This window comes from Marmota marmota, unplaced genomic scaffold (assembly GCF_001458135.2).
Source record: "Marmota marmota marmota unplaced genomic scaffold, marMar, whole genome shotgun sequence".
Lineage (NCBI taxonomy): Eukaryota > Metazoa > Chordata > Mammalia > Rodentia > Sciuridae > Marmota > Marmota marmota.
This window is the reverse complement of record NW_026000101.1, coordinates 13329963-13344983: the sequence shown is the minus strand read 5'-3', so window position 1 is coordinate 13344983 and position 15021 is coordinate 13329963. Positions and strand designations below refer to the sequence as shown.

General features: G+C 54.2%; 1 protein-coding gene across 1 annotated transcript in view; it reads right to left on the bottom strand.

The window, feature by feature from the left end:
• The window catches only part of Anks6 (ankyrin repeat and sterile alpha motif domain containing 6), a 52875-nt gene that overhangs the window by 19952 nt on the left and 17902 nt on the right, over positions 1–15021 (bottom strand). The window contains exons 4-12 of the mRNA XM_048783112.1: positions 14751–14795; positions 13895–14099; positions 12546–12652; positions 11068–11213; positions 9719–9917; positions 8995–9044; positions 5945–6148; positions 4759–4912; positions 3551–3729 (exon numbers count right to left, since the gene is read on the bottom strand). Of these exons, the coding sequence (XP_048639069.1) occupies positions 3551–3729; positions 4759–4912; positions 5945–6148; positions 8995–9044; positions 9719–9917; positions 11068–11213; positions 12546–12652; positions 13895–14099; positions 14751–14795 (1289 nt within the window). The remainder of the gene's footprint in view (positions 1–3550; positions 3730–4758; positions 4913–5944; positions 6149–8994; positions 9045–9718; positions 9918–11067; positions 11214–12545; positions 12653–13894; positions 14100–14750; positions 14796–15021) is intronic.

Genomic DNA, 15021 nt, shown 5'->3' with positions numbered 1-15021 from the left:
TTAGCCTGACTGATGAAACAAACAAAAAAAAGTCACAAATTACCAACATCAGGAATGAAAAAGGAGATTTTCCTACTGACCCCACATCACGGTGATGAAGGAGCACTACTCACAACTCCGCATCACAAATGCCACAATGTAGACAAGAGAAAGACACAAAGCACGGCACGTACTCGGGAAGAACCAGATCATCTAATCAGCCTTCTCTCTATTAAACTTATTTTGTAAGTTAAAATTCCAAAAGAGAAAACCCTGCTGGTTCCATTGGCGCATCTTATCAAACATTTAAGGCAAAGGAATACCCATTCTCCACAACCTCGCCCAGAGAAACAGGAGAGGAGAGAATACCTCCTAGCTCATTTTATGAGATGGCATGACTCTGTTTTTTCTTTCAGGCCAGTTTAAAGATGAGGGTGTAATTTCTTTTTTCTTTGGCTGCCTTTAATTAGACTTTCTCATCTTGTTTTCAGCAGCTTCAACATAACAGAGCTAGGTGTGTTGTTCTCTTTGGCATTTTCCTATTTAGGATTCTCTGAGCTTTAAGGATCCGTGGATCTCTATCTGTCATTAACTTGTGGAAGTTATCAACCATATTTGTTTAAATATTCCCTCTGCTTCACCATTCTCATAACTTTTGGGAGCCCGGAGTTTTTGTTATACCTTCCTTCTCTATTTCAGTCAGGGTGATTTCTCCCTCCCTCCCGTCCTCCCTTCCATACTGGGGATTGAACCCAGAGGTGTTCTACCACTGAGCTGCAACCTCAGTCCTTAAATAATTTTTTTTAGATTTTATTTTGAGACAGTATCTCACTAAGTTGCTCAGGATCTTGCTAAGTTGCTGAGGCTGGCCTTGAACTTGTGATTCTTCTGCCTAAGCCTCCTGAGGCACTGGGATTATCGATGTGTACCATTGTGCCCAGCCAGTTAGAGTGATTTCTTTCTATTGGCCTATATAAAAGTTCACTGGTTCTTTCCTTGGTTGTGTCAGGTTTGACGAGTCTGTCAAAAATATCTCTTGTGTTCTCATCTCTGCAACCGTGTCTTTTGGCGTTTCCACTGGATTTCGACCTCTCTGCGGCAGGAGTTACTCATATGACCTTGGGTGTCCTTACTTTCCATTAGGGCCCTTACCACGTCAGTCACAGTTATTTAAAACTCCAACACCTGTGTCATACCTAAGTCTTATTCTCAGAACGGCTTTGTTTCTTGAGGTGTTTTTGTTTTTAACTATTATTTATCTTGTAATTCCTGCTAAAAATTAGACATCTTGAACATGCCTGGAAGCAAGTGCGACTTTTCCTACCACGAAGCGTTTAATGCTCTAGCTAGCTAACTCCATCCCAGGGTGGAAAAAGAAGTCCCTCCCTTAGGTTTTGAAAGATTCTTCTTAACAAGCTACTTAGACTTTTATTAATACACCCCTTCCTCTGCTTCTTTCTACAAAGACAATCCCAAGCAGAGCTCCTGATTAAGCGGGTGATAATCATGATATCCCACAAGACATGTCTATCCCAGCCCAGAGCAAAGAGACGTGATATCCTGGACCACAGGGGCAGCATTACCGGGAAGGACAGGTGAAGATGAGATTATTTACATGGGAACTGCCCTCTGCCTGTCTGCTGTGGCAGACTGACTGTCCCCAGGCTGTCATCTCCAGGCCTCCCAGAGCCCCACCCTCTGCTAGGCAGCCCTGTGCCCCCAGGTGTGGCACGTTGATGCACTAAGAGACCGTGCCTGGTTTCAATCTTGCTTTGGGCATTGCCAGGGGAACAAGTCCAAGCTTGCTGTGGACACGCATGGCCCAGCTGTCCTGGCCAATCCGCCTGACAGTCAGACAGGTGAGGGATACCCCAGACCAGGACTGTCCAGACCTACCTGCCGCTCCACAGGTTCAGAAGCTCAACAAGCGCTTCCTGTTTGAAACCCTGACCTTTAGGGCAGGAAGAGAAAGTTGAGGCTACTCCCTGGGCTGTAGGGCCTGGCGGGGCCCCCCACTCTGCCCTGTCCACCTGTCCAAAGGCTGATGCACACTGACCGTGCGGGTGGAGGAAGCCAGCCCCGTGCACACTCCACCAGGGCGGCATGTGGCTTGTCTTAGGCCAGATCCACGCGTCCCTTGTTTTGAATCCTAATTTCTGGCCTTCCTCGGGGAGTTTCTAAAAAGCACTTCATGTCTCCACTTTGCTGCTGCCTGCTCTGGGTCCTTCCATGCAGGACAGTGGTCTCTAAGAGCCCTGGGTGCAGCTGGCTCCAGCCACTCTCTAGGGGAAAGCAGATTCCCCAGACTAAAGCCCGAGTGTCTCAGGCATGGTGGGGCGGAGCCCAGAAACCTGAATTTTTAAACAGCTGCCAAGGTTAGAGCATGTTACCATGCTAAGAGTATCAGGTGATGGTGGAAGTGGATCATTCCCAGTTTACCTCCTGAACGCATCTTTTGAAAGAGTCCATTTTCTTTCATCAGAATAACTGTGCATATAGATTAGATAGGACAGACGCATCAAGCCAGATAATAGGTAGTATGATTTATAACTTAGACACCTGCCTATTGCCAACACCAGTTAAAAGAAGCTAATCGTGTCTAATACATCTAATAAGATCATCAAACAACAGAAATTTTAGACAACAGAGACGAGAAAAGCAATTTCAAAAGCCCCAGACTATCAGACTTACTTGAGTAGTTGTGGGCTTCCTAGCAGCAAAAACAGAAAGAGAAATAAAATTACATGAATTCTTACTGATAAAAGAAAATATATCAAAACATCAGTGGAGCCTTCCCCCCACTATCATTGAATTCTAAAAAGAACTTAATTATATCGTTCCTTTCCACCAACAATTCTGAACACAGTGGAAATAAAGCTCCTGCGTACAGGAGGAAAAACTTTCTGGAGCTAAATTGCAAAAGGAACCTAATTTCAGAGCCCCCCCACCCCACAAGAGACTTTGAATAACAAAGAGTGTGTAAGCAACGGTGATTGGGGAGAAAACAGTTTCTCATACATCCATGAAAACATAAATCTAGGGACTTGGATGTAGGTCGGTGGTAGAGAGCTGGCCTAGCATGGGTGAGGGCCTGGGTTCAATCCCTAGTACTGCAAAACAAACAAACAACAAAATCAAAAACTAAAGGGACTAAACACTCCCATCCAGCAAGGCATCTGTAAACACCCACTGCAAACTCCAGAGACACTAAGTGTGGTGATTGCTCTCAGGTTGCATTAATAGAGGAATGGTACCAGAAGCAGGGAGGTGAGGCTCGGCCATCCCTCCCACCTTTCTTCGGCCCCTCCGTATGGTACCTTCACCTCTGAAGCACCAGGAAGCTGCTCCTGCATCCCACAGGCTCACCAACGCTCCGCCCCACCCGCCCTGCAGCTGGCTCCTCATCCATCCTTCTGAGCCCCCCTCAGAGGTCCCTGATGCCCTCCCTTCTCCACAACAGCCCCTGTCCCTGGTGACAGTGTGTGAGTGTCCATAGTGTGCTGCCCAGCATGGGGGCCATGTTAGGACAGGTCTGTGAGCCTAAGAGGAGCGGTCGCCACAGGACGAGCACCTTGCTGCTGGGAACGGCGGTGCCCGCAGGAGAGACCGGACGCTCAGACGGGCTGGACGGGCTGGACCCCGGTGCTGGCCCCACAGGGCTGGACCGCTGGCTGGGCTTCTGCTCTGACAAGCCGGCTGCTTTCTTCCTCTGGGCAGCGATCTGGGACAAGACGCTATCCACGCTGCCACCTGAGGAGACGGAAACAGGAATGACCACCACAGGCCTGAGTACTCCCGGCCCAGGCAGGGCTTTCCCAGGACGGGGGGAGGCGGCCGGGCAGTGGCCACCATGCTGCAGAGGCACTGCTGGGGGGTGGGAAAGAGGCTGTGCGGGCACGATAAAGCCTGGTTTTGCTCTTCCCTGGGTCTCACGGTCCTGTGGGTGGTCTGCTTCTTGGATCGATCCCCAGTGGCCACTCTCCCTCTTCCCATTTCACCAAGGCTACCCATAACCTTGAGTCACGAAAGAAAGGGAGACAGTGACCGCTCAGGGCTGGCACTGTAGGGAGCACTAGCTGCTGTCTACAGAGCACCCGCCTCGGGCCAGCAGCGCCCAGCTCAGGAAGGCCCATGGCTATGAGAGCAGGCTCTGAGGTCAGGCCCCCGGGGTCCTGGCTCTGCTACTGAAGAGCTGTGTGATGCTGAGCAAGTTACCTCACTGTCCTGAGACCCAGTTGCTCATCCGAAAAATATTCCTAATATGCATAAAGACACTTTGCTAAAATATACACCAAAATCTGTGTGTGTGTGTGTGTGTGGGGGGGGTGCTGGGGATTGAACCCAGGGCCTTGTGCATGTGAGGCAAGCACTCTACCAACTGAGCTGTATCCCCAGCCCCCAACACCAAAATCTTAATGCTGGTCACTTATGGGTGCATAAGTGACCATGCGTAACAAGTTGAGTTGTGTAATCAACGGTGGTTGGGAAGAAAATAGTTTCTCATACATCCATGAAAATGTGAATCTAGGGCCTAGGGGTGTAGCTCGGTGGTAGAGAGCTGGCCTAGCATAGGTGAGGGCCTGGGTTCAATCCCTAGTACTGCAACAGCCAACCCAAAAGACTCAGGACTCCCGCCCAGCAAGGCCTCTGCAAACACCCACTGCAAACCCCACAAGCACGCGTGGCCACTTCTGGGACCATGTGCAGACGGACAGCAGGCCAGTGCAGCCCCCAGCCCAAGGGGTTGCCCACCTCCCTGGGCGGCTGCCTGTTGCCCACCTGAGCGGCTGTGGAGCTCCCCGCCGTGCCTGCTCATGCCCCCGACCCCGCTGGAGCCGCCTGAGGAATGAGGCGAGTGGTTGAAGTTTCCAGAACTGGCAGGAGAGGCTGGGCTTCTGGAGAGACTGGGAAATTTAACTGGCCGGACGGGAGTCTGCAAGAACAAGGCCGAGTGGTGGTTAGGGACAGTGGCTCCTCCCCGTGGATGCACAGGACCACGATGGGCGCAGGCTGGCCCTGCCCGGCACGGGCCTGCCCACCCCCTCGAGCCCAGTCCCATCTTCTGAGAACCTATCAGCTCAGATTGGGCCTGTGTGACGTCATTCCCTTTGGTCTCACTTGCCCCCAGGGCCCTTCAAGAAGAGAACCTGACCGTGTCTTCACTGGCAACCCCAGGCAGGCCCAGTCACTCCCAGGACGAGACCCCTCGGCCCAGAACAGCCAGTGACCTCCCGTATCCCAGCCTGCTTCTCCCAAGGGGTCCCCTCCGGTCCCTGGATGGAATGTCTTCCCCTCCCCCAGCCTGCTCAGAGCCTCCTGCTCCCTGGGTCCCTAATGCCAGCGCTGGCCTCGCTCCTCTATGACCTGATCTGCTCTGCCCATCACACGGAACTCCTTGGCTTCCTGGCTGGTCCCTTTTGCACCTTAGGGACTTTATCCATGCAGCTGGCCCTGCACCACTGGCCCTTGCCCCAGGTCCCTAAGACCCTCCCTGCCAAGGGCTCCAGGGGGCCCTGCCCAGCCCCCCACCAGCCCACTGCCGTTCACGTCACAGCCTGAGCACACATCACTGTGGCCACTGTGGGGGATCTCCAGGGACCTGCCAGCTCCCAGGGCCTTCGTTCCCCACTGTCCACCCCTCCTGGCTCTGGCCTGGGTGCCCTGGGGGCACTTGGTAGTGATGAATGAAAGTTGCAGTGAGCCAGGTGGCAGCCCCAGAAGAGATGTCTGTGTCCCAGTCCCCAAGACCTGTGAGTGCCATCCCCTTCCTCACACCTGCCCGAGAGGTGCCTAAGCCAAGGATGAGGAGGGGGCTCATGCTGGCTTCCCAGGTGGCCCCGCCCTGGGTAGCTGCACGTCTCCTTGTACAACAGAGGCAGGGGACGGCCAGTCGGCCTGAGGTCCTCTGCCTGCCACACATCAGGAACCCCACGGGTGGGGCAAAAGCCTGTGGGCGGTGACTCACCGTGTCAGTGCCCCCGCTGCCCCCAGGGTGGCCCCTGCTGGCTCTCTGGGACAGCACAGTCTTCGCGGGGTCCGCCTTCCCGTGGGGACACGTCCGGGACCGGTCAGAGCTCCACAGCTCAAAGCTGGAAGGGGGCAGGAAGGGGGGGATGACGGCCTTCAGCTTGTCACTCGGGAGTCTGGTGAAGGGGGCTCCATTTCGCAGCTGCAAAGACAGACTGCGGGTGAGACAAACCCCACAGGGCCACCCCGCCCTGGGGAGGACAGGGTTCCCCTGCTCTCAGAACCACCACCAGTCACCTACCCACCCAAGCCAGGAGCCAGTTTTCCTCCTAGAAAGGGTTGAGCACCCCACGGAGCTACAGTAAGACAGGGGGGACAGAGGGACAGGGAGCCAAGGAAGAGACGGCAGTGGGGGCACAAGGAAGGGCACCTGCTGCAGGAGAGAACGCAGAGGGTGGCCTGAACCCAGCCCGAGGGAGGGCGTGGTGAGGCGGGGGTAGGGGGGCAGACAGGAGGGAGCACTCCAGATGCACAGGACAGGACGGCCCGGGACCAGGTGGGCAGGAGAGGGTGCAGAGCTGCAGGGCCCCCAGCCTGAGCAGAGCTGGGGCTGAGGGAGGAAGGTGAGGGGCTGCAGCCCAGGCACGCTCCCCTCCCCGCCCCCACCTCCCAGCCCACCCAGCCACGCCTCCCGCCACTGACATTTTCAACTGTAATTTAATTTTACATTTTGAAAATGTGATGGGGGGGGGTCAGTATAAAATCCACACAGTGATGACTAGGATTGTCAAGGAAAAGCCTTCACACAGTCCACGCTCGCTTTAATTAAGAGAAGACAAGCGAACGCTGTGCCAGATGGCGCTTGGTGGGGACGGGCACCCGACAGCTAACCCGCCTCGGGAGCCGGGCAGGCAGCAGCTCTGTGCCGGTGGCTGCAGACACCCACTCAGTGGGCCAGAAGGGCCACGGGCCATCCACCATCCCCTGTGGGGCAGCGAGCATGGCCCCTGAGACCTACAGGGCAGGAGAGCAGGCCTCCTGGGTTCCCACACAGACTGTCCTGCCTCTGTAGGGTCCGTGAATGGGCTCTGTCCCCTCTAGACTCAACAACCTCATCTGGCAAATAGGGGGCTGGCCTGGACCCTCACGGCTGCAAACCCACCATGCATGGGGCCTCTACTCCCGGCTACCCATCTCCGTTGCTGCAGCCTTTTCGGAAGCCAACGACATGCACGCCCTTTGCCCGGGAGTTCCATTTCTAGACATTGACCCTGAGAAACAATGAGGCAGTGGGGCAACGGAGGAATAGAGACAGTCCACAGAGACGTCCAGACATCAAACACTAGACGCTCTGAAGTCCAATGGGCCCGTCTTGGAGAAAGACACTCCAGATGGAATGTCCTGTCGCTGGGTCATTAAACAGGATGTGGCTAAAGAGTGTTTAATGACACGAAAACAGTGGGTCCCGGTGAATTGATAAATCGGATCCCAGACAGCAAGGGGAGAAGGTAATCCTGTCAGCCTCCTAGGGCTCTCTGGGAGATTAAATGAGTTAATATACGTAAAGCGCCCAGAATAGTGACTGGTATTTAGTAAGTGCTGTGGTATTTGCTATTATTATACATAACATGATATCATATTCATAGATGCTAAAAAATGCTTAGGAAAAATACTCAAAAGATATATACCACAAAATGTCAACCACGATTCTATCTGGGTGTGCAATCAAGGGTGATTTTATTTCCTTTCTTGAATCTATGCATCTTCTAAAATTCCTATAATAGCATTTCTGACTCCCTATCGAATGGAACTGCTGCTGTTTGATAACGTAAATGTGGAGCAGCCCCAGCTCCCACAGCGGGTTGGGGACATCAATGCGCACCTGCTGCAGGGCAGGACATGTGGCTGCCTGGGCCAGGGAGGCTCGATAGGCTCTGCAGTCCCTGGCACTGCTTACGCCCTGCCCTCTGGGCCAGTGACTGCTCCCTTGTCCTCTCCAATACTGCCCTCTGCTGGCCAGCATCAGGTTTAGCACTAAAGGAACTTGAAGGACCAGGCTCTTAGTCCACAAAACACCAAGTCCAGAGAGGCAAGATAACATACCCAAGGTCACACAGTAGAGCTTATTCTGGGCCAAGCACCAGGTTAAGAATTTCCTGGGGATGCTTTCATTTAAAAATCACAACCCTGACAGATATTACCCCGAAGTCAGAAACTGCAAACTGTCCGCCAGTATCTGCCTTCTGCATCTTAGAAATAACATCCGTGGTATTTACTCGGGCACATGACCAACTGGAATAGGCTTCGCTGCCCGGCTTCCCAGGCAGCAGGATGGAGCCATGTGACCAAATTCTAACCAATTTGATACAAGCATAAGTGATGTGTGCAAGTTTCCAGGAAACTTCTTCAAAGACAGCTGGCATGGACCCCTGGCCGCCTCTTCTCCCTCCTCCCTGCTGGCTGGAATTAGGCAGTAACAGCCAGAGCTTTGGCACCCACTGTGGAGCAGGAGGCGACCTTGGGAATAGAACTCATGCGTGGGGAACTATAGGTAGAAGGCATCTAGGTCCCCAGCTCCACAGTGCCTAGTCTCTATTTGAGAGAAATAAACTGCTGCCTTATGTATACCACCATATTCAGGGACTTGCTCATTCTCACTGCTGAATCTAATCCTGATACATCTCTGGTCTATAGATTAGGAAAGTGAGGCCTCTCCCAGGCTGGGAATGCACCCTCCCTCTTGCCTCCTTTCCCCTGACTCTCTGTAACCACAGTGGAGAGTCTTCATGTCTGATCTGCCCATCAGGTCTACCCTTCAGCCCCAGCCCGAGAACCCAGGTCTGGTCCCGAGAGCCGCAGGGCCTTGGGGTTTAGGGCTGGCATCTGTCCCGACTCCTTGGTGCCAGAGATGTTCCCTCTGCAACACATCTGATCACCAGCCCCCTCTGTGGCCACCAGGAAGGAAGGTCAGTGCCCACATCTCTCCTTTATCACCTGGTGACTGGCAGAGACTGACGTGCTTCTAGAAAAGCCCCCCCCCCCACTCACCATGGTGGTCAATAATGCATCCTCCTTTTCTCCTCTTGTGCTCCCGGGACCTGAGAGACAAATGGAAATTTCCTGAAATGACCCTCCCACATGACTGTGGGGAGGGGGTGAGTGACTGGCAGGCTTCCTCTGGAAAGCCGGCTCTCCTGAGTGGCTAAATATTTAATAATAATTGGTATTCAATATTTTAATAGAAGGCAAGCATCTAAAAGGCATCTAGGAGCGTTTTTCAAGCTTTTCCATAAACCACTGCTCAATAGTCTGTCTCGGCAAGTGGTGCCAAAGGAGCTGGTCCCGGTTCGCAGGATCTCACCTAATCGATATTCCCCAAGTTTGGAGATGTGTCAGCAGCTGGACAAAGACGTCCAGTCTGCTGAAGGCCCCGGTGGCAGCGAGCTCACGACCCACCCCCACAGGTGACTCCCCATCCTTCAAGACGCTTCACAGAGCCTCAGCCCAGCTGCACTCGATAGAAGGAAAAAGCGCTTCTCCAAGATGAGAGGCATGAGGGACAGGAACCCGCGACCTGGGCACTGGCCAGCTCTGCCCATCCCATCTTATGTACAGGAGCGTGTCCCACCTCTGCCCCTTGTGCCCACACCAGCGCTCTGCTCCAGAGCCACATTCCCACATGGCCTCCTCCCAGGCTCAGGAGGCAGGACGTAGGACGGCAGGTGCAGAGCAGACTGCTGGACAGCCCCACCCATGAGCAGGCCTTCCTTACCGCTGTCTTTGGTCACAGGGGCTGCATCAGGGAGCCCCAGGCGGCTTGTCCTGTCCTGGGGGGCTGCCCTCATTGTGGAGTCCAGAGCTGGTTCGGGCTCATCACAGAAAGGCAGGGGCTGGTTGCTGGACAGCCCGCGGGGCAGCGTCTGCATCAGCTTGAGCTTGCGGAACCGATTGGACATTCGGTTCCACCAGGACTATCAAGGGAACCAGAGAGGGGTCATGTTCCAGCGATGCCCGGGAGGGCGGGCCAGGGACAGTGACAACACTAGGCCAGCCTGCCCACCCAGGTCTTGGGCACAGCCACAGCACCCCTGCCTGACCAGCCTGGTCGTCCAACTAAATCTTTCCTGACCATTTCCAGTAGGATTCTGGGAACCCGGTGGCCTTCCCTCATCTGCTCAGTCTCCTCGCTGCAGATGGAAAAATGCAGATCCAAAGAGGGTGGGCGGGGACGCGGGCGGGGTGAGCTGCTCAAGGCTTTACAGCAAGACAGGTGCAGACGGACAGACACAAAGTCCACACTCCTTCAGGGGCCTACTGCACAGCCCCCTCCTCCTGCTCCACAGGGAGCTCCTTCTGGCCTCTGAGCAGTCCTGGGTCATCAGGACCCCAGGCTCAGCACCTGGTGTCTCTGGATGGGGAAGGATCAGCTAAAGCAGAAGATGGCCCAGGACTGCTCAGAGGACCCCACCTGGGAAAGGGAGAGGAGACCTGCATGACGGGCAGGGAAGGCAGGACTGCACTAGAGGACTAGAGTCAGCGCACCAGGCCAGGTCCCCGTCTGCATTCCCAGGAATAAAACAAGCTTGGTTTTAAACAAGGAGAGCCAAGTGGGGGAGACAGAAGCCATAGCAGAAAGACTGTTGGCTTGCAGTTAGAAATCGGCAAGTAGAGTTTGTTTGGGGCGTCCCGAGGAAGCAGCAGAAGGGGTCTGTGGGCCAAGGGGAGACCCAGGTGGCACAGCGAAGCAGAGGCAGAACAACACCTTGCAAAGAGGTGCAGTTTGGCCAGCTTAGGACTTCTTCGTGGGAAATTATGTTTTTAATTCCCTCCATTTATAAGTGGAGATTCCACTGCAAAACCTGGAGTCCTGGTTCCTCTTTTAAAAAATCAGGAAGATCTGGCAACGTGGACCCACATCCTTACAAAGTGGCCAGTGCTGCTTATGATCACCCCAGCTTTCCCTGGACCCCACCATTTCCCACTGCTCACCCCAACTCACCTGCCAGCCCTGTGGGCCCTGCCCCCGAACTGAACCAGTCCCCTATTAACAGGAAGTAGCAGGCTCTCCCCATCCCCCACCTCCCTGGCCCCCAAGTCCCTTTAAGACAGGGAAAGACAAACCTTGAGCCCACCCTTGTCGTCAGGCAGCACGGGGAGGCTGGGGGGCTGTCTGACCTTCGAGGTGAGCAGGGGCGGGCGGCTGTGCCGGCCCCTGTCCTTATTCACCTGCATGCAGACAGATGCCAGCAGTCGAACAAGTTCCGTGTCTATGGACACAAAAGGCAGCATTTTACCTGAATATAGGAGGGGGCCGAGCCAACCCTCGCCAGCCTCACCAGGAGGGGCAGAGCTGCAGAGCCGCAGAGCCAGGAGCTCAACTCCTGCTGCCCACCTGATCTTCACGGTGGCACAGACAAGCCCGCGGGCTCAACCTCCTTGACCAGGGTAAAACCCAGCAAGGCAGGCCACTGCAGAGGCCCAAATCCTGCCTCTGCCCCACCCTGGCTGTGTGATCCCAGGTGTACTGTGCAGCTTCTCTGTGCTTACTTACAAGGGGTGATATGGACACCCACCACATAAATGTGTCTTGAGGATTCAAGGAAATTCCTTTCACACACTTATATGTGTGGCATGCAGCAAGAGCTTCACAGAGGCTAAACGCTATTATTATTAACCTAAGTTATTAAACAAAGAAAACATTGAAAAATATGAAGAAGAAAATACAGGGGGCTGGAGATGCAGCCGGTGGCACAGCAATGCCTAGCTTGATCCTGGCTCAATCCCCAGGATCACAGCCACACAGAAGGAAATACCTGGAGCTTCTAGGTTGGTGAGTGTGTCCTCATGCTACAAGGGCAGCACAGGGGCTGCTGGAGGGGACAGGGCGGGGGATGGTGCTGGCACTTAGGAAAGGCACCCCTGCCTGCCACCCCCACTCAGGACTGCACAGGTGGCAGGCCTCTCTGTCCCTATGACCAGCAGCTGAGATCCTGGCATGGGGCTCAAACCCTGTGGTTCAGAAGGGCCTCTGCGTTTCTCTGCCTTAGAGCTGAAATTCCAGGGCAATAAGAGAGGTGGCACATCAGAGAGATCCTGTCCCTAACTGGAAGCCCCAATCCTGGTAGGGGACCCTTCACAGCAGGGGAGGGTTAAAGGGGACCAGCAGGTGCCAGCCAGGGACCAAGAGAGGCTAATGTGCTGATGTCCCTGGCCTGGCACCCTTGACCTGCAGCTTCCCCCGACATAACAAAGTGAGGGTCACTGCTCCATCTCGGATCCTGCTGGTCAGGGGGCCTTCATGCTTCCTCTGGAGTCACGCAGGTGAAGCGCAGATACTGTTCTAGGACGTGAGGGGCCAGGCAAGCAGACACACCGTGGTTTGCCCCAACTCCTTGGAGATGTGTAGGAGCTGGCGCTGGGAGGAGGCTCAGGGACGCCGGGCCCAAGCCCCACACTTCACTGGGGAGGGATGTGCCTGGCCCAAGGTCACGAGGTGAGCCCTGGACACCTCAAGACTGGCTTCCTCCATGAGGAAGCAAGGGCTTAAGACATGGCTCACAGAGGAGAAAGGATGTGCAGATTTGCAACCCGTAACCCACCGGGATCATTCAGCAGCATCACTAGGTCAAAGGCCGTGTACCCGTTTTTTGCCCGAAGAGTGACATCAGCCCCTTGGTTTAGCAGATATTTGACAATTTCCTTGTTCCTGGGGAGGAAAGAAAAAGTCAGAGTTACTCTCACTGCTATATTCAGAGACTGAATGTCCCCAAAAGGTCTGTGTGTTATAGGCTTGGTGGCCAGGGTGAAGGTACCGGGAGGTGCTGTGGACCTGTGGGAGACGGAGCCTTAGGGGAACTCCTCAGATTACTGGGGACGAGCCAAGAAATGGGACAGTGGAGTCAGCCTCTGTCTCTTTGTTTCCTGGCTGGAGACGTGAGCACTTGCTCAGACACTCGCTGCCCCACACATCAGTGCTATCTAAGCCTTTTTTTTCTTTATAAGCTAGTTGCCTCAGGTATTTTGCTATGGTGACATGAAACTGACTCATATACCCACTAAAAGCAAAAGCATGGCTGGGTAACAAGGCTGACAGTGTAAAATTCTGCACTCCATCTCTGAGCATGCGACAGGTCTGGGAAATCAGTCTCAGGCTCCGTCACTCCCTGCCACCCAAGCAGGTCAGATGCAAATGGGATCTGAACCAGAGTCTTAATGTTCCTTCCTCAGCCAGAAGAACAATTGAGGGCTCTGCCCCCAAAGCCCTTGGCCACTGACCCCATGCAGACCTCACTGCTGAATGCCCTTCTTCCCCCACATGGCGAAAGCCTCCTACAGGCCAAGATGTTTGATAGGGAAATTGGAGACTCATCAAGTAAGAAAAGTTAGTACTTCCAGGTAATGCAGGAAAGTGAGACGACCACCAGAAACAGGGAAAGGAAAGGCCCCCCGAGTCAGAACATTCAGCAGCTACAAGGCCCACGAAGAGGAGGGTGAGGGCCTTAGCCGGCGACCCCCATGGCGTGAGAAGGATTTGTAAACCTCCAGCACACACTGAAGGTTGTGCAAAAGAGGGTCAGCGTGACTCACTGCCAAATGTCACGGGAAGCCCACGTGCGAATGCCCATGTTCACTGAAGAGGGGCCACTGACAGGGGTCTCTATAGCTCAATGTGAAAACTCCGAATGAGCCAATCACACTGTGCAGCTGAGAGTGATCTTTCTGCCCAAAGTGTTCCTGCCACATGGCTTTTCAGGGCCACCGGTGAGATCCTGCAGGGCTGTGGGAATCCAGGATGTGGAAGGAGAAACTGGGCCCCTTTCTCTCTCACATGCCCCCCATCTTCACAGCCCTGAGGTCACATGCAGCCTCTGGGACCAGGAATCCCTATCAGGAGGAGCCCCTAAGCACCTGCTCAGCCTCACCCTGGAGGGGTGGACCTGGCACTGACCCGTGGTAGGTGGCCTGCATGAGGGCCGTCCAGCCGTGCACGCTGTCCTGCTTGTCAACGCCCGCGTGCCTCTCCACCAGCAGCTGCACCAGCGGCAGCTGCCCCGTGACGGCTGCCAGCATCAGCGGGGTCGCCCCGTCCCCATTGACCAGGTTCACGTGGTTGGGGTCTTCGTCAGCAATCTCCTTGACCAGCTGGAAGTTTCCTGCAAAAAGAAGCAGGAGGCCGGGTGACCCATGGTCCCAGTGCCCCAGGTTTATCCAGGTGACTCATTCAGCACACACCTGTGCTGATCCCGCCTCTAGGCACCCACGGGTCAGGCAAGATGGATCCCCTTCTCTCGAATCCCTCAGTCTACGTGGGATGAAGACAGCACAAGAATGCATGGAAGTGCTGTGTCTTAAGAGAACAGACAAAGGAGGGAGATGAAGGGCAACAGGCGTGGAGAAGCAGAATCTAGGTCCTGCTAGAGGGTGAGGATCAGGGAAGGCTTCCTGGAGGTGGAGTCTGCATCCCAAGAGGAAATCTTAAGCCAAAAAGCCCTTTATCATAATAAGAATGGAGTGGTGGGCGTGCAGAGAGAGGCAGGGAGAGGCCACAGCCCAGCCTCACCGTCTGGCTGGCGAGGCAGGGGCCTGGGAGGGCAGTCTAGAACTATGGGTAGAACACCATAACGGATACTGGCCTCCAGAGCCTGAGAACTCCCTGGTGAACTGGAGACTCAGGAAACAACGAATGGCCTGTTCCTTTCTCAGATACTCTGGGTGGCCTTAAAAAAGGACTATAAATATTAAATTAGGAGAATATGGTCCTGTGTTCTTTCAATACCCCACAAAGATTTTTCTAAAGTGCTTACCCATTTTCAATGCATGGAAAATATCTGGTCGCCTTTTCTCTTCATCTGGGTAAGAAAAAAAAAAAAAGAAAGATTTTAAAAGTTAACCACAGAAAGGCTTTCATATAACAGCAAAGTCACAAGGGCATAACAACACAGCCGATTTCTAGGGATCCACTTCTCAGAAGAGACCTAACCAGAGACCTACAGGAAGTAGGTGGCAGACCTTCTGGAAGGGCTTTTACCATGGGGTTCTGAGAACACATCAGAGACCGACCACTGCTCTAAGCCC